This window comes from Mesoplodon bidens, assembly GCF_964165515.1.
Source record: "Mesoplodon bidens genome assembly, chromosome: 17".
NCBI lineage: Eukaryota > Metazoa > Chordata > Mammalia > Artiodactyla > Ziphiidae > Mesoplodon > Mesoplodon bidens.
The window spans coordinates 73,755,710-73,776,386 of record NC_138174.1 but is presented as its reverse complement, the minus strand read 5'-3'; the positions used below and the strand labels follow the sequence as shown (position 1 = coordinate 73,776,386).

The following is a 20,677-nucleotide window of genomic DNA, read 5'->3' as shown; positions in this document are numbered from 1 at the left end:
AAAAAAACAAAACAAAAAACAAAAACAAAAAACAGACTAGCTTATCATTCAAGATAATAAATACCACACAGTATATTGAGGAATATCTTTCTGTCTATGTATATAGAACTATTATTTACCAGCTGAATAACAGGAATTATTGGGTAGTGTTTCAGGCATATTTTGAATACATCGGAACAAAGTCACCAGACTCAATTCGTCCCCAAAGACATGGACTTTTTTCCTCTGTATTAGGTGTCCCATGGCAAAGGTGTTATCGGTGTATAAAACCTGAGAAACAAACCAAAGAACTTTGTCAGAAGTCAGCACAAAATGGGAGGCACTGGACAGTGACAGCGGTATTAGGGTTGAACCTACCTGACCGTATATAAAGAAGTAACCCGTTTCTTTGACCAATATTTTATTCTCTTTTTCTTCTAGCGCTCTTCCTCTTTTAAAGCTGAGAAGCCATGGAACAAATGTGTAAGCTCCTACAATGAAGAGAATGATTTATAAGAAAAAAAAACTGAGAAAAGCAGTTCTTCACCTCCACTTAGCTGCTATCTAAGTCTGAAACTTAGAGGAGAATTTCATCTTTTAAAAAAAGGGGAAAAGAAGAGAAATCACAATCCTCCACTGGTTTTTCAGCCATCATGTACATACTCACCCAGGCAATTATCACATACAGGAACTTGAAAGCAAACACTTCATATGTAATGTCTGGGGTTTTGATTTCTTCTGTATTTCAGCAATTTTCAAAATATAGTCTGGTCTGGATGGGACAGTTTGAGGTCAAAAAAAAAAAAAAAGCACAAACTGTCTCTGAATAACACACCAAGAGAAATTTTTGGTTTTCTTTTGATTCTGTTGGGGAGGAAGAGATTTTCCTCTACCCTTCTTGGTTCTTCTGTCTGGTCTAAAAGTTAAACTGACATGAAACAGATCAACAGGAGAAAATCACACAAAAGTTTAACCATATGCATACATGGGAGAGTCCCAGGAAGACTGAGTAACCCCCTAAAGTGGGCAAAGCCCTCACTTTGAATACCATCTTCAGCTAAAGACAAAGGAGGATGTTGGGGGTACGGGTGCAGGACTTCAAAGGGGATGAAGGCGATTCACAAAGAGATGGAAAAACAAATGTCTGCTGGGCCACCAGAGACAGTGGGACACAGAGTGGACTCTGGTCGCTAAGCCCTACCAGAGTCTCCCCCACTACCCTCAGCCCATATTCTTTGAAGACGTCTCTCATGATGGCTCTGTTCTAGGAACAAGTCCTCTATCCAAATTCTTTTAGGCAGTTAAGGGGAGAGGTAACAAGAAAAACTTCCTGAGTCTTCTTAAAAATAATCGCTAAAAATAATCAGCCTAAATTAATCCTCATGTCAAAGAGACACATTTTGGGGCAGCAAATTTTGCCCCCCTCCAGTTCCCAGAGAGGAGGGAGTTTGTATGTGGAGAGTTTAGCAAAGAATATGGGGAGGAAGCCACCCTCTCCCCAACATGGCAATAAGACAGAGCTTAAGGAGAGGGAGAGAAATTACTGAGATGCAATCTCTCCTGGGAAACGGTCTGGGAATGTTATGATAACCATCCGTAATGTTCAAGTTGAAGTGGTTTCTGTTCAATACACCAATTGTCCTCCACTGTCCCTCAAACATCACTTGGGGAGTGGCAGGAGAGCCATGGTTCTTAAGAGCTGGATAAAGGGGCAGAGAGAAGACAGAGGCCAAAGAAATGCATCGGCAAAAGGGGTGCAGATGGCTGAGCCGGAATGCCCACTGAAAGAGTAAACACTACTTTCCGGTGAATTCACACACTAATGAGGTCACTGGAGTTCCCACCATCATGTTATGCATATATTGGAGTAAACAGTGGACCCTGAGGCTAGGGGCTGGGAAATTTGGGGTATAAATAAAATGGCATAAAGTAAGGGAAAAGAAGATTAGGGAAATGGCAGTACCAGAAAAAAATAGTAAAGTGAAACTGTGGTAGTCTAAAATCACATAAAAAATGTTCCCATATAATTGGCAATGTTGGACCACATGTGTCCCCAAGCTTCACCTTGGTCATAACAAAAAGAGAAACAAAATCAATAATAAAATTCAGAAGTCTACAAGACGGTATGACAGAAGTGCAAGAGAAGAACAATTTGTCCTACATTGAGCATAAAGGAAATTTTCCCCTGTGGATTTTCCTAAGGGGGTGGCCTAGGATGCAATAGTTGACAATGCTTTCATGTTCATAAATACAATTTCTAAGTGGACATGCCCACTTCAATGGTGCCCCCAAGGCAAAACCATCCTACTGGAACTTTTCCCAAATAGGATTCTCGAGGGAAGAATACAAAAGAAGAACCACATATTTTCTGAATATTTCTGAGGCATTAAGAACCTGAGTGGTCAAAGCCACTATACCGTGAATTCAAGTTACAATGAAACAACTTCTTAAGGCAGCCCTCCAGTATCACATTCCACAGACAGAGGGAGGGAGCTGAGAGGGAGGGGTGGGTGAAGAGAGGAGAGAGGGAGCAGCAGGAGGGGACCCCACAGATCTCCACTTCTCTCCTATCCTCCCCTGAATGGCTCCATCTCTCAGGAGGAGTGAGTGCTCCCCCCAACACATGAGGCAGGCCTGATCCCCCCAATCTGCTGTCCAGAAAGACGGTCTCTGAGAAACCATTTCCTTAAATGAAAACTCTCCAGTGCCACACACTGGTTAATGACAGTCCATGAATAAAGATCTCCTCATTTACAATAACAGAGGTAATCTCATCATCACCTGTTTTTATAAAATATTATTTCTGTGAAAAGATTATAATGATGTAGTTTTGAATTGTTTAAATAAAGATCACGTGCCCAAAGCATTCTTTAAGGTAGAGCTCTGAAAACATGAGGAAAAATTAATATCATGGTTGTTATTATTGTAAAATGTAAGCTGATGACTGGACCTGATTGTTTTCATGGAAGTGATACTTATTTGGTACTCTGACCACAAAGGGTTTTCCTTCCCCTTCAAAACTGTACACATCATAGACTCTCATTTCTCTGAGCTTGGGGACTGTTTCTGTTTGGTTCCCTACTTTTTCCCCAGGGCCTAAAATGATACTTGGCCCACAGAAGATGCAGCAAATATTCACTGAGTTAACTAATTGAAATTTAAACATACAATAATTCAAAATGGTGGGGTACTAGGCAATTAGTCACTAGCATTCGATTGTTTTTTAAAAGCATTTTATTACCTGGTTTCTGAAACTCTTGGAAATGAAACACCCTCCATTATAGAGGTAATATGAACTCCTGAAGTAAAACACATATTTCTAAAACTGCTTGTTTATATTCTGACTAGAGATATTGAGTAAAAAAAATTTTGGGCCATACCTGAAATTGATCCTCTATTTCTTTATACAATACTATATCTATAAAATTAGCCAGTTCATACCAAATTCCACTGCTGTATTGTCATAATAGAAAGAAAAACAGGTAGTTATTAGGTTTATATTCTTATTTACTCTTTTGCTTTTGTCATTTCATCATACCTCGCTGGAAATATTCTTATTAAAGAGAGAGAGAGTATACATTTACTTGTCTTTATATACTGTCTATGTTTCTCCTCCCAACCCCACCCTCACATATGAACGTGTGTGTGTGCGCATGCACACACACACACACACACACACAGATTATACTCCATTAGGCCAAGGCACTGACTATGCTGTAGTCACAGCTGGCAACTCAGATGCCAAGAATGGAGCCTAGCACACAATATGCACTCAATCAATATATGCTGCTCAATGAATTTTTAATTTAAGAAAACAGACTGAACAATTAATTAAAAGCTAAAGTAATTATAAACTTAAGCATAAATGTTATAATATGTTTCTACATCTTAAAATTCACTTAGATTTTTTTGCCTGCTAGTTAGACCACAGATAGATGCTAACAAGAAAATAGGCATTAAATGACTATTATGTAGGCTGCTTATCTAAACTAGTATGAATCACTCCTTATAGTATTTAGGAATTTGGAAAGGAAAAATTTCAATGACCACAGATTCTTACATCTTCTCCTCATACATAGAAAAGCACTAAAGTCATTAAACTGAGAGTCTATTCTTTGTGATTAGCAGTAATCTTTTGATGTTCGACTAAACATTATTTTCCAGAAAAAAAAAATTAGATATATCCAGGTTCCTCCCTTGCCTTTTTAGAACTGTTTCTCAGAGCTATCTGGGAGGCTGCCTCCCAGGCTACAGTCCTCAATAAGACACTGAATGAACTCCAACTCATAGATCTTATATTGTGCGTTTTTATTTCAGTCAGTGGAGGTAAATCCTAGGAGTATTAATGCTTAGTTTTGCTAGTCAACAGCTAAAATACTGATATATCTTGGTATATAAAGTGTGAACTTCCCAGCTCCACTCAGCTTTAAATACTTGATGTATTTAAATGTTTTGGAAAACTTAATAAATTACTGTGTACATTAATATGTGAAATTAAATAAAAATAATGCCAGTATTTAAATGTAAAAATAATTTACATGTATTTCTGAAAATGCCTGCTTTTGAAAGAGTAGATATTTCCTGTACTGATATATAGGAAAGACTTGTAGATAAATTTTAGGACAACAAATTTTTATAGGAAAATCAGATCCATTTCATTAATATTTGTTTTCTATTCTATTTTATGAATAGGAAATTTCCTCCCAAATATTTATACTTCCAGTGTTATTTCCCTCAGTAATTGAATATAAATGCTCCAGAGAGCAGCTATCAATCACAGCTATCACATTTGGTTACTGCTCCTGATTTTCTATTTTATTATCTTAAAACTCCTGGAAATAGTTTTAAGGGAGAAGATACTAATAATATTTTTTGAAGATAGATTAAGTAAACCAAGTTAAGAAATCGGGATTTTTTAAAAAGAAATAGGGATTTTTTTTTATTGAACAAATATAGTTTAGCAGTGAAATTCATGTAATCATATGCCTGATTCTGTAGATGAGGCAGGACTAGGAAAATCAAAAGAAACAGAAGCCGGACAGGCAGAGCCATGCAGGCTGAGCTACGAGAAGGGCAACAAGAAGCCCTGTAGGGGCTGTGAGCAGTGGGGGAAAAATGACTATATCTGTGTTTTAGAAACACCTCTATGTAGTTACCAGGTAAGAAATGTGCAAAACTGGAGGCAAGGAAACCAGCCAAGGTGAGAGACGATGGTGGTTTATACTAGGATGGTGAAATGAAAATGAAGAAAAACAGATTAGTTCAAATTATATATATGAGGAATCACTGATAAAGTTTTGAGAATAACGTACTGACTTCGAGGAAGCAGTCAAGAATGACACCCAGAATTCTGGATTGAACAGCTGAAGACATGGTCAGCACTTACTGAAATAGGAGACCTGGAAAAAGACCAGACTTGGGGAAAAGTTCTAAAGAGTTCACGCTGATATGCCACCAAGATACTCAGGAAAAGATGTTAAGTAGACAGAGGTACATATAGGCTTGGATCTCGGAAAAGTCATCTGGGCTAAAGATCTACATTTAAGCCATCACACAGGCATGCTAAGTGACAACATAGGAGGATTTAGGAATGCCAAAGAAATAAGAATGAAGACAATGGGACTGTGGCAGAGGTCTGAAAAACATCAATACTGAAGAAATTTAAGAATAATTTGCAAAGAAATTTAAAAAGCAGTGGCCAAAAAAGCTAGGAACATGGTTGGAGAAACAAACCAAGAAAAGCACGTGTTTCAAAAAGAAGGGAATCATCACGTGTCAAATTCTACAGTGAGATTAAATCTCATCATTGCCTCTATGAAATAATTATGTTGAAAAACAGAATAAACAAGAGACTTCCACTATCAATGACTGTGGAAATCACATCTCTCCTTTTTTATCTCCTGTAAATCCTATGAAAGAAACATAGATGTGTGTTCTCCAAAATAACTGCAAGGGATGCCAAAAGCAACTGAGATCACACTGAAGCTGAGCATAAAAATGAAGAGAAGAAGCAAAGGAAATAGTCAATGGCCTGGAACAGCAAAGTTCACATAGAGTCAGCAAAATCAACTCACTAATGGTGACGAGTCCCTCAAACACACACACACAGAAATCTACAAACAAACAAAGAGGAAATGTCAATGTTAGCTAAAAGAATTTGGGACATTAGGGGGTGAAAGTGCTCACTTAAATGAAAGTAAAAATTTCAGAAGGGAAAATAGGTTTCACACAAAACAAAATGAGATGGAAATTTAAAAAAGAGCTAAGAATTTGAGAAAAATTGTAAAACTATAGGATATAAAAGATAGGTAACGAATTACCAGTATATACATAATTGGAACCCAGAGAGACAAAACAAAAACAACAAAAAGTCAAGCAGAACAACCACTTAGAACTACTGCAGAATTAAAAGACCCATTATGTGTCAGAGAAAGTTGATTCAGAGTTTTATTAGTTTCTTAATGCAGCTGTAACAAATTACCACAAACTTAGTGTCTTAAAACAATACACATTATTATCTCCCATTTGAAACATCAGAAGTCTCACTGGGCAAAAATCAACGTGTTGGCAAGTTGCGTTCTTTCTGGATGCTGAAACGTCCATCCCTTGCCTTTTCCAGCTTCTACAGTCTGCCTGCTTTCCTGGGCTTGTGGCCCTTCCTCTTCCCAGACAGCAATCACATCATTCTGAAGTTTGTTTTCATTGCCACATCACCTTCTCTGACTCTGACCCTGCTAACTCTCTCATACAAGGACCTTTGTGATTATACTGGGACCACACGGATAATCCAGGATAATATGCCCAAATTCCTTATCTTAATCACATCTTCAAAGTCCCTTTTGCCAGGTGAGGAAATAAACTCACAGGTTTCAGGGATTACAGTGTGGACATGTCTGAGGAAATATTTTTCTACCCACCACAATAGTCTACCTTCAGATATATAATAAAATAAGTACTGAAATTTTAAGGTAAATATATAATTCTTTGTGTAACTAGGCAAGATAGTCAAACCACTTATGAGAAGAAATTTTCTCTTACTTTAGTTTTCTTCAAAGTGCACATAATGCCAAAGGCAAAAGACAGTGGAAAAATTCCTACAAGTTACCCAGGTAAAGAAAGGGTAAACTGAGGATTTCACACCCAGGCATCGGTCCTTAAAGTATAAAAACTACAAGGAAACAGCTTTATTAATGCAAAGACTAAGAGAACACTAATTGTTCTCCTGTGGCGATTTTGAATAAACTAGTAGAAAACAAAATTCAGGAAGCTAAGATATGAATGAGGAAACCATAGCAAAAGGACTTGCAATGGGTATTGAATATATTTACTGTAAAAACACATAAAGAGGATGGTTTGATGATAAAGAATAGAACAGTTTTATGCCATACAATGTAGAGATTATATAACTAGCAAATACTGAGAAGTAGTGGAGAAAAAAATGTTGACAGTAAATTCATCAATTGCCTCATTTGTAACAGCTGGGGCTCAAAGGATATAAATTAAAGTTGAGAGATCAAGTAATAGAAATATAAACATTGTAACAGTATGTAGATAAACGTTAAGAAATGTAATATCACTATGCAAAAAAATGGATGGTGGAGGACAGGAATGATAGAGAAAATAAAGAAAAATCATATTTAATTTTATTACAGACCAGAGTAGACAATCAATGTATATTATCTAAAGATATAATTATAATGTCAGAGTAACATCATGAAAAATGACAGAGTAGAAAGCTCAAAAATAAGTCCCTTTGTGGAGGCAAGGGTATACAATGGAGAAAAGACAGTCTCTTCAATAAGTGATGCTGGGAAAACTGGACAGCTACATGTAAAAGAATGAAATTAGAACACTCCCTAACACCATACACAAAACTAAACTCAAAATGGATTAGAGACCTAAATGTAAGACTGGACATTATAAAACTCTTCAAGGAAAACATAGGAAGAACACTCTTTGACATAAATCACAGCAAGATCTTTTTGGATCCACCTCCTAGAGTAATGGAAATAAAAACAAAAATAAACAAATGGGACCTAATGAAACTTTAAAGCTTTTGCAAAGCAAAGGAAACTACAAACAAGACAAAAAGACAACCCTCAGAATGAGAGAAAATATTTGCAAATGAGGCAACTGACAAAGGATTAATCTCCAAAATTTACAAGCAGCTCATGCAGCTCCATATCAAAAAAAACCAAACCACCCAATCCAAAAATGGGCAGAAGACCTAAATAGACATTTTTCCAAAGAAGACATACAGATGGCCAAGAAGCACATGAAAAGCTGCTCAACATCACTAATTGTCAGAGAAATGCAAATCAAAACTACAATGAGGTATCACCTCACACCAGTTAGAATGGGAATCATCAGAAAATCTACAAACAACAAATGCTGGAGAGGGTGTGGAGCAAAGGGAACCCTCTTGCACTGTTGGTGGGAATGTAAATTGCTACATCCACTATGGAGAACATTATGGAGGTTTCTTAAAAAACTAAAAATAGAATTACCATGTGACCCAGCAATCCCACTACTGGGCATATACCCAGAGAAAACCATAATTCAAAAAGACACATGCACCCCAATGTTCACTGCAGCAATATTTACAATAGCCAGGTCATGGAAGCAACCTAAATGCCCATCAACAGACGAATGGATAAAGAAGATGTGGTACATATATACAATGGAATATTACTCAGCCATAAAAAGGAACGAAATTGGGTAATTTGTAGAGACATGGATGGACCTAAAGAGTGTCATACAGAGGGAAGTAACTCAGAAAGAGAAAAACAAATATTGTATATTAACGCATATATGTGGAACCTTGAAAAATGTTACAGATGAACTGGTTTGCAGGGCAGAAATTGAGACACAGATGTAGAGAACAAACATATGGACACCAAGGGGGGCATGGGGGGTGGTAGTGGTGTGATGAATTGGGAGATTGGGATTGACATATATAAACTAATATGTATAAAATGGATAACTAATAAGAACCTGCTGTATAAAAAAATAAATAAAATTCAAAAATCAAAAAAAGAAAAAGAAAAGTCCTTTTGCTAAGGCAGCAATTAAGCTTGCAAGAACTTATAGAATCCATGTTTTTGGATATATGAAATCTAGTAAAAAACTTATAGAGACCAAGGGAGTGTTTAATGAAACAAAAGGTGTAAATTTCAGTAAGAAAGTATTGTGGTATTTTTGCTTACTCATGTACCACCCCTCATTCTCCAGCTTCGTGGCAGCCATGGAGATGGTGGCCTGAGATCCAGTTGGTGTCTTGCTGATGCCAGGAAGTGCAATACTCACTTTGTTCTCAAAACATTGTGACTCTGGATTTTGACCTGCCTGGAGTTTCCATTTAGATGGGAGCAGCTCCTCAGCCTGGTGTCAGTCAAAAGCTTTACAGAAATACACTACCTGTAGCCACCTGTAACAAGGAACAGTCGATAGGGCAAGCAGCAGACTGACAAAAAGCCTGAGAAGGATGAGGCTAAGGAGGAAGATACTTCAAGGAATAAGGGCTTTGAAGTATTACCACATACACCAAGGAATCTGCAGTGGATTGTGCATGACCAGAGCAGGATGCATGTTCAGAAAACACCTGAAAGAACCCTAAGCTAACATCTCTAGTTGATCTTTGCTCTTTGCTCAAGCAGGATGGGAACTGTAAGGCACAGTTGCTGGTAGCCTAGCTAAATGTTGAAGGAGTGCCCCAGCCCAGAGATAATCTGCTCAGAAAAAGGGAGTTTGGTTTTTGTTGGTGGTGGTGGTTTTGGTTTTGGTTCCTGGCATTAAAGTAAATCTCTATCAGGATTAGGATTGGAGATAAAAGAATCTCCAACAGGATTACTGCAGAGATAACAGAAAAAAAGACTTCAGTGATCATACAGAACAAGGAGTACAGTTTATTTTTTGAAAAAATATTTTAGAAAATTCAGTAAACAAATGGACAACTGCAGCCCACAACAATCAACAACAGCAAACCCTGGGGATGGGATTTCCAGAGTTACCACACTGTAATATTCAAATTGTCCAATTTACAAAGAAAAATGTAAAGCATACAAGCAAACAGAAAATTATGGACCATTCACAGGGGAAAAAAAATGGCGTAAACCATTCCTGAGGAAGCCCAGATATTGGACTTACTAGACAAAGATATTACATATTTTAAATATGTTTAAAGAGCTAAAGGATACCACGGACAGAGAACTTAAGAAAACTGGGAGAAAAGTGTATGAACAAATAGACACTATAAGTTAAGAGATAAAAATTATTGTAAAAGGAACCAAACTCTTTCTTTAAAAAGAACTTGTGGAGCTAAAAATTAAATAGCTGAAATAAAATTTTTACTGGAGAGGTTACACAGCAGACTTCACCAGGCAGAAGATGGAATCAGCAAACTTGAATATAGGACGATTGAAATTATCCAGTCTGAGTAGAAGAAATAAAAAGGAAAAAAAGGAAGTGAAAAGGGCATAAAGGACCCATAGGACACTCCCCATCAGACTAATATATGCATTATAGGAGTCCTAGAAGGAGAAGAGAAAAAGGCAGAAAGAATATTTGAAAAAATAATGGCCAAACTCTTCCCAACTTTGTAGAAAGAATGAATCTACATATCCACAAAGCTGAATGAATTTCAAGGAGAATAAATTTAAAGAGATCCATACCAAGATGCATTATAACTAGCAGCTGAAAGACAAAGGCAAGCACAGAATTTCGAAAGCAGCAAGGGAAGAGCAATTCCTCAAGTACAAGGGATGCTCCATAAGATCAACAGCTGATTTCTTACTTGAAACTATGTAATCAAAAGGCAGTGGGATGACATATTTAAGGTTCTGAATGAGGAATTATGCCAGTAAGATGGTAGAGTAGGGAGGCTTACCCCTCATCCTTCCACAGAAATGCTGATTTAACAATAATATTGTTATCAAAATACCGTGAAGAGACATTCAGGATCCAGCTAAGAAGTAGAAGCAGCCTAGAGGAGCACAAACTGAGAAGCAGTCATATTTATACAGGTAAGAAAAGCAATTTCAATTTACTCACATCAGTCCCTCCTCCAGACAGACTTAGCTCCACCCCAAGAAGACTGCCTCAGCCCATGATTCTCACATGGAGGGATGGTGACGTTGGACTGTGCACAAGGCCTCATGGCCTCCCAGGGTGCCTTCTGAGGAACTGGTTTCTATCTTGCCTCATACTGAGCACTGAGCAACCAAAAGATCTTGATCCCTTGAGACAGTTAGAAACAAAAAAGGGGAGTGCATCCCCTTATAGTCAGAAATTTTTTTGTCGTGATTGTGGAAAAGCAGAGAACTGATACTTTTTCTCAGGAGGGAAGGAAGGATGCAAAGGAGCTTTGCTCCCAGCCTCAGAGTGACTAACAGTGAGCACTGCCGACAGGGAAAGTGTATACCAGTCAAAATCAGTCCAAGAAGATGGGGAGAAGTAGCTGCTTCTTCAAATGCACAGACAACAGAGCAAATCTACAAGGAATATGAGGAATCGAGAAAACACAACACAAAGGAAGAAAAAAAATCTCCAGTAAACAATCTGAGAGAAATGGCTATAATGAGTTGTAAATCACTTTCAACTCTAGTAAATATAAAAGTTAAAAGACAAAAGTATTTTTTAAAAAAAGAATTATGACTACAATAATGTGTTAATACATACACAAGGTAAGCAGATGTAAGTTGTCACATTAACAAGCTAAAGTGTAGGGGAGGGATAAGTAAAAGTGCAGTTCTGGGATAAGATCAAAGTTAAGCTGTTATTAGCTTAAAGTAGACTATTATCACTCGGTTGTTTTATGTAAACCCCATGTTCAGCAGAAATAAAAACCTGTAGTAGATACACAAAATGTAAAGAGAATCAAAGCATACCACTACAAAAAACAATCAAAGAACACAGAGAAAGACATTAAGAGAGGAAGAAAGGAACAAATGAACTGTGAAACAGCCAGAAAACACTTAACAAAAGGGAAATAATAAGTCTTTACTATCAGTAATTACTTTAAATGTAAATGGATTAAATTCCCCAGTCAAAACGCATAGAGTGGCTGAATGGATTGGAAAGAACAAAATCCAACCATATGTTGCCTACAGTAGACTCACTGTAGCTTTAAGGACACACACAGACTGAAAGTGAAGGGTTGGAAAACAATATTCCATTCAAATGGTAAACAAGAAAGAAGAAGTGGCTTTTCTTAAATCAGACAAAATAGACTTTAAGTCAAAACCTGTCACATGAGACAAAGAGGGTCATTATGTAATGATAAATGGATCAATTCATCAAGGGGATAAAACAAATATAAATATATATGCACTCAACAGTGGAGCTCCTAAATATGTAAAACAAATATTAACAGATCTGAAAGAAGAAATAGACAGCAATACAACAACAATAGGATAATTCAGTGCCCCATTTTCAACAATGGATAGGTCACCCAAAAGAAAATCAGTAAGGATATAGCATACTTGAACAACCCTACAGACTAAACGAACTTAACAAATATATAGAGAACATTCTAGCCTACTGTAGCAAAATATACATTCTTAAGTGCACAAGGAAAATTCTCTAAGATAGATGAAATGTTAGGACACAAAGTAAGTCTTAACAAATTAAAGAAGACTGAAATCATATCAAGCATCTTTTCCAACTAAAATGGTATGAAACCAGAAATCAGTAACAGCAGAAAATTTGAAAAACTCACAAATATGTGGAAATTAAACAATACACTCATGAACAACCAAGGAGTCAAAAAGAAATCAAATGGTAAATCAAAGAATATCTTAAGACAAATAAAAATGAAAACACAACAAACCAAAACTTATAGGATGCAGTAAAGCAGTACTGCTGCAATGTCCACACACACTAACATTTACACATTCAAGGCTTACTGGCATCACAGTGCATCAGCCCAAATGGCAAACACCCAGATAAGCACCCAGATCTTCCAAGGAGGATCAATGTAGAGCAGCCACCATGCGAGGAAGATCACAACACTCTGTGAAATTCAAGCTCACAATGGAGTAGCAGCTGCATTGTTTTTGCATGATTTATAGCATTTTTGGTTTTGGCCAAATGTGTAAAATAAACCTTTTCCAAGTTATATTTTTAAACTGGTCCTTAGGGTCTTCTTCTGGCTCTATTTTAATTCTTAGGGAACAATTTGCTACCTAATAAAAGTTGCAAACATATGACTTTGGAAAATGCAGGACAATAAATAATAAGAGAATTTCAAATATTTTAGTATTTGGGTTACATTTAGGATAATTAAAGTCACATAGAAAAATACAGATGAAAGGTAGTGTTCCCCAGGAATCATTGCAAAGGCCAATCCAAATTCATTATCTTTCTTGTGTCTCCACTCCTGGCCCCCAGCTTAACCTCTTGACACTTCTGAACTCCCCATTGTGGTTCACAACCCAAATATTCCCTTGCCCCCGCCTGCTTTATTTTTCTCCATACCATTTAATTTTATCATTCTACATTTTATTCGTTCATTTGTTTGCTTTTCTGTTTTCCCTTCATGAGAAGGTAAATTCCATAAAAATGAGGACCTACATACATGTTTCACTGCTGAGCCCCAATACCCACACAGTAACTGGAACATTGTATGTTTTTAACCAGTATATGTAAAATATAAAGCAATAATTTCATACTGGAGATTTATCACAAAATGTTATATTTATTTGTACATATACTTATTGATAAATTAATATAAAATGTATGTTCAGTTTAACTTCATCCTATTGTAATATTCTACAACCTAATATAACAGAGAATGAATATTTGTGAAGAGGATCTTAAGGCACCATAGAAGCCAAAATCATTTCTAAATAATAAAATACTGAATTTGATTTAGTACTGATTTTATCATGTGCTACTTATTTAAAATTTGTACGTATTAGTATCCTTAAGGTAATTCTCTTTGTTAGGTTATTACATTAGCCTAAATATTTACTCCCCAATCATTTTAAATAAATTTATTATTTTAAATCTGATTGTAAGAAATTTTGAGGCAGATAGGTGATTTGAGATGGAGTTTGAATACAATCTTTAGACTTGAAATGTACAGGTAATTGGACTGAATTGAATTCTAAGTGGAAACGTTCCTGGGAATATTTTATTACCTTTTCGTATGGTAGGCGTGTCACTGTCTGCAATCAATTGCAAGCAGTCTTGAGTGACTGAAAAGCAAAAATATATCATTTTAGTCACTTGAATAGAAATAGTAAGGGAATAAAGATGACCAAGAATACAAAGCTGTAAACCCACTCCTCCAGTGACACCAAATCAGTTATACTTTCTATATTGCCTATATGCTGTTCTTAAAATTACTTTAGGAAATGTGCCCACAGGTTCTTAATATAACTTTTACTTGAAATACAATATGTACTTGAAATTCAAGCTTTAGAAAAACTCTATATGCTGTTGAAATACAGTAAGTATATCATCTGAACAGTTTAGCTTAACTTATTCTAAAATGTTATGCCTGTATAGAAAGCAAGTTTAGCCACTGTCATTTGTTTTTCAATTCTCTCAAATACACAAGCCAAATTATCAGATTACTCTAAAATGATTTTTTGTTTTAAAAAATCTAACATTAATAACTCACTAGTACTGAAAATATCACTATTAACATTACTGAAAATAAAAATAATTGCTAAAATACATTGAGCTAATATAAATCCAGGCAACTTCACAAAAATCCCAAGATTTACATACTGAAAACTACGTCATGGAAAGTGTAAACAACTTGTCCACTCCCCAGGGATAGAAAGTGACAGGGCCAGAATTTAATAACGCCTGTTTCACTGTGGAGCCAGTCAGGCTTTTGGTAAAATGTTTTGGACTAGAAAGAGAAAGAGAGCTACAACGTCTTTTTAAGATAAAATGGAAGATTTCCCTGACACTGCATCACCAGTAAATCTTCTGGGATGCATCAATTCACATCACACATCACATACAGAATATTACACAGAGTATTCCAAAGAATACATAACTACTCTATTAAATAAAGACAATGCCTTCAGGTAAAAGCAAAATAGGTACGCTGCCTGTAGGAAAAGAAAACAAAGCAGTAAATATCTATGAAAAATATGAAACATGAACCTAAGTGTGCCTATTTTAAATTAAGAAAATATTAGTTTAGATCGTTTATTATATAGCAAGTATTTTATTCTGCATTGAAGTAATGCTTTAAAAACATTCTTCACAATGTATACATTTTAGGAGCTTATTAACACAGTGGAGAGTTCCTGCTGCAAGTCACTAATGGAAAACATGGAATAACAGATGTAATAATTATGTAATATTCTGAAGTTGTGCAAATGCATAGGCCTAAAAAGAATACTGTTATAGGCAGTGATCACATATGAAAACCTGCTAAGAAATTTCCCTTGGTATTTAAAGGTAGAACTATAATGATAAAAACTGCAATTCCTTTATAACCATGAGACTTTTCTAACACATTTTTACGTTAATGTGATGGTTTGGATAGGAGCAGAACATTTTGGCCACTTTGTGGTTCTTTTATTGACCTGGAAAACAATGGCAGCGATGTCTATGCCACAGGGAAATGTGACTCATTACTGCAGTTACTATGGTAGACCCTCTGCCACAGAAAATATGGAAAAGCATCGTAACAGGCAGGACAGCTTGAAAGAAAGGAACAAAAGAACATCCAAAGCAGCCAAAGTCTGAAAAGCACAAGTCTAGAGTCACCATATTAAACCTATTTTTCTGACAAACACTTCTTGAGGAATTACGACATACAAGACACCATGATAAGTTTTGTGAGGGATGCAAGGGCCAATCAGAGCATGAAAAGCTCTAATCTTTCCTCCACAATGAAAAAGAAGAGGATCTTGATGAAAGTCAAAGTTAAATTTCCAAATTTTCCATCTTTCCTTTGTCATGTGCATGCATATTGTAAAGATTAAATGAGATAATAAATCTGAAACATTTAGTACTGTACTTGGGACATAATAATTGCAAAGTCAATCTTGGCTATCATTAGTGGTATTGTTCTTAGTAGCATCGAACCAAATAAACTGGGAACACAAGGGAAGGACATTAGGAGAGCAAGAAGACCAAATGAAGCTGATAAAGGGCTCAAGGAAATACTATTTCTTTCTTTTTTTTTTTGACCACACGAGGCACCTGGGATCTTAGTTCCCCAGCCAGGTATCCAACACTTGCCCCCTGCACCCCTACAGTGGAAACACAGAGTCTTAAACTCTGGACCGCCAGGGAAGTCCCTAGAAATACTATTCCAATTAGTCCTCTCCTTGACTGTTTCCACAAACTCCTGTAGGAGACTTACCTTTTCTATTTAGACAGAAAGGGGTTTACCTAATGAGTGCTGCCTGGAGACTACCAAACTGATATGAAAATATCTGAATTTTAATCTCCAAAGCCCAACTAAAACTTGGCCACAACCTACACATTGAAAATTTATGATCTATTCGATCACACAGTAGCAGAAATCTAACTTTTAGAAGAAAATACACTATGGAGAGAAATTTTTATTTCATGAAATACTCTTCAGAAAAGAAAATGAGATATTAAAATGACAGTTCAAGGGTAGTGTTTGAATTATATTCACTAAAGCTAGTGCTATTCATTAGTTTTCCTTATTCCAGAGAAAGTCACTGGGCTTTTCAAGGAGATAAGTTCTTGGAAATAAGAACAGGACTTTCCATCCTGCCCTCATTAGATGCTGTTCAGGTCCCATCAACCCTATCAGTGCTACTTACCTCTTCAGCTTTCAACTCTTCCTTTTAAGGAAATTTGATATCTATTATCAACTTATCTCCAGTTCAGTCTTTTAGGACTCTCTTTCCAATTCACCATAGATCTGATTTTAGGCTATAGATTACTGTTCACAAAAAGTTGGCCAAAAGAGAGAAGTACTGTTTTTGTATCTCCCAATAGCATAGATATCCAACCACAAGAGTTTTGAGAATGCTTAGTCTAATATAAGAAACATAATATTGATAACAATTGTAGTATTAATTGACTGTGTTTGGTTTTCAAATGTCTTTCACACATCTTTCCTGCTGCTACAGTTGAGGGGAATTATACAAGAGTTTGAGAATGGTTTAGCTTTTTAACTAAGCAAGGCAGTAGCATACATTAAAACATTTCTGTGTCAGTGGGGAGACATATTTCTAAATATATATATATATATGTATATATATATATATATATCTCATATTATAATGATGTGAGAACCACAGATAATTAATCTTAAGTACATTTTTACAGCATAAGAAAATTTACTCATAATATTAAACCATGTGAAAAATATTTCTAAATACAAAACCTTATATTGATGACAAAACTAGCTTACAAAAGAGAATTCCTAAAATAAGAACTTTTAGACAAAAGTCATTTGCTATTGCTCAATATTTGATACAATAAAATCCAACCAACTTCACAATTAGAATAGTGGTTGGACTGACTGTGATTGAAAGCCACCTTTTAAAGGGGCTTTTAATCAGGAAAAGAGATTTATAGGTTTACGGAATTGCTAATATCTGTTGTATTGTTTTCTGTGTTGGAACCAAACCTTTTCAAACTGGAATCCAGTTTATTATACATTATTTCAACAAAGCTAAATCTAATAGAAACTACCATAAATAATGCAATTATTGCAGATTATGCGTGGTTCTCATGAAAAGCATCCCACAATGAGCTTTTCCCATTACTCGTGTCCTGTCCATATGACCTACACCCACTAACTCCCATATTTCTCACTCATCTCATTCAAGAAGCTTCTTCTAAGCTCTTCAGTCTGAATGAGATGCCCTTCCTTCATCTTCTTTTATCTTTCTTCTTTTTTCTGTTGTCTTACTTATTACATTGTACATTTTTCAAGAATGAGGACTCTGAAGATGATGCCTCTCTTCATTTCTGTAGAGCTTTCATTCAGTACATGGAAGTCATGACAAATGTAGGAGTTGGAATTTTCTTGAGCTACTTTTGAATAAATCATCAGTGGCTGGAAAAGTTTAATTAAGAGAAATCCCTTAAAGATCTAAATATTGACCTAATGCTGGACATAGATTTATGAAGAAATCAAAGAAATCACGGTTTTAGGATAAACATTTCTACTGGAATGGGAAGACAAAATTTTAGGGGTGGAAACTGGATTATAAAGTTTTATATGATCAGGGATAAGCAGTTTGTGTAACTGGCAAAATTTATTAAGTTACTTATTGGTAACTTACAAAAACAATGAATTGAGAGAGTTTTGAAAGAATTTCTAGAGAGCTAGGTTGAGAAGTCTGTATTTGACTTACTAGAAAATAGAAAAAATATTAAGAATTTTTAATCTTGAGAGGGGCTTGCCTGATACATGTTGTGCTTGAGAAAGACAATATATGTGTCTATGTGTAGAATGAACTGCTGTAAAGGGAGAATGAAAGCCAAGGTTTAGCTCTTGACTGGTAATAAATATAATATGCGGATGATTTGGTTTAAAATGAAATTATATAAGTGGAGCACCCAAGACAAACTGTGAAAAAAATTTAAAAGTTTCTGACTAATGAGTATATGTGCTTGAAGGAGAATTAAAAACTAATAATAAAAGCAGGTTTTCAATTTTGGGGAATTCACAAAGATGGCAGCACTATAATGGCCTTGGGGAAGTGAGAAAGGGGTGCTGAATTTTTGGAGGTCTTGGAATGAAGCTGATAAAGTAGAAATAAATATAGCGGATAGAAGTAAAGAAATATATTTGAATTGAAGATTTTCTCTGTGTATATGTGCACAGAAACAGTCTTGACATGAACTGGAAGTTGCCATGTACCACTCATAATATAATCATGTTCTATGACTAAAGTAAGGCAGGATATGTAAGATGGCAGCCCTCTGGATAGCCTCATAAGAGTAAAGTAACAAAGACAGAAAAAAACCCCAAAATACCATCTTCATCTAATGTTGTTTAATTTTGCAAATGATCAAATATTTTAACTTAAAATTACCAATTTTATAGTTGTCATCATCTCCACAGGATATGTTTTTTCTTTGGTCATGACTTCTTTGCATTATTTTAGGATATTTCACTTTACTAATGACACATACTCAGAAGGCACTGGCTATCACTAACTTACCAGTGAAGGACATTAGCTTCATAACAAAACGTGCAAACAGGTCTGAAGTCAAGGAAGGTAAAACCAAAAAATACAAATACACCTGAATATCTGGAGAAAGGTGGCAATAAATTGCACAATTGGCTGTTACATATTCAACTCCTGCTTGGACATTCCCACCTGAACGCCAAAGTGATCTCAAGTTTCATCTGCCTCAAATCTATTTCTTGATCTTCTTCACACACATTCACCTCTCACTCCTTCTCTGTTTTCTCTCTTAGTGGGTATATAACTGCCCTCTGAGTTGCACAAACTAGAAACTTTATAAACATGCCTTATTTCTTCCTCCTCACTCTTGAAATTCAAATAATAACCAAGTTCTAATGGTTTGAACTTTTAACTTTTGTTCAATTAAGATTTCATCTCTCATTCATCCATTCAACAATTTTACTGAGCACTAAATTTGTGTCACATGTTGCACTTAGGGATACCAAAAAAAAAGGAGATATAATTCCTACCCCCATGGAGCTTACAATCTAGTGGGAAGAACAGGCATGAATCAGTAACACCAAATCAGAATTAAAATTGCAACTGTAAGAGAGATACAGTGCCCAGATGTCTGATCCAATGAGGAAGGCTTCTTTGAACGGTGGCAAGTTTGGCTGAAGGAGAGAGAGAGAGAGAGAGAGAGAGAGAGAGAGAGAGAGAGAGAGAGAGAGAAATGGTAAGATGGGGAGCATCGTAGCCTAAATTCAGATCTTTACCCTCACCATTCTTCACAATTACCTTAGCCTACCTAGTTGTGCCTCTTCCATTTTCTACAATTCCTAGTCCATCACTTGCATTTCCTCGAGTTATCTTCCTAAACCCAAATCCTATCTTGTCCTTTTCATATTTATAATTCCTTCAAAAGGTTTCTTTGTACATAAAATCCAAGTCTACCTGCACAGCCTCATGACCCTCCTCTCCAACCCCCGCTGCACTTAAACACACCTTCTCAGAACAGGAGGTCGGCTTCATGTTTCCAGGCCCTTGTATATGCCATTCCCTACGGCCAAATATTCCTCACCTTTCCAACTGGTGAAACTTCATTCATGCTTCAGGGCTCAGGTCACATACCAAATTTTTCCCTGATCCTTCTAGCTAAATATTTGATGCCATTACACTTTGTACGTACATCTATTGAAATACATTTCACTATATGTACTAATTGTTTCTATAACTGCTTCCATCCCTAGGCTGTGAGTCACTTCATATTAAGGGCCATCATTTACAAATTTACAGTGTCTGGTTTACAGCACATTTAAAAAAATCTGTGGAGCAATTTAGAAAAGAAAGTAGACATCATACCAACATCTAACCTCTCCAAATAATTCTTAAAAACCCCATCCTTACATCCAAATGTATAATACATGTTAAATCAAATTAAATTAATGTTTTAGGGAAAATAGCTTCCATTAAAAAAAAACACCTATGTCCATGATGTCTGAACTCTGTAACAATAAATCTTTGGGTCCATGGTTTTATGGAAAACATTCTTCATAACGAATAATCTCAATAAGTTTTTGAAATGTCATCCATAGAACTGTAGC

General features: G+C 36.0%; 1 protein-coding gene across 1 annotated transcript in view; it reads right to left on the bottom strand.

The window, feature by feature from the left end:
- Nucleotides 1–20,677, bottom strand: part of TNFSF13B (TNF superfamily member 13b) — a 34,333-nt gene that overhangs the window by 3,840 nt on the left and 9,816 nt on the right. The window contains exons 3-5 of the mRNA XM_081214598.1: nucleotides 14,118–14,174; nucleotides 358–470; nucleotides 120–270 (exon numbers count right to left, since the gene is read on the bottom strand). Of these exons, the coding sequence (XP_081070724.1) occupies nucleotides 120–270; nucleotides 358–470; nucleotides 14,118–14,174 (321 nt within the window). The remainder of the gene's footprint in view (nucleotides 1–119; nucleotides 271–357; nucleotides 471–14,117; nucleotides 14,175–20,677) is intronic.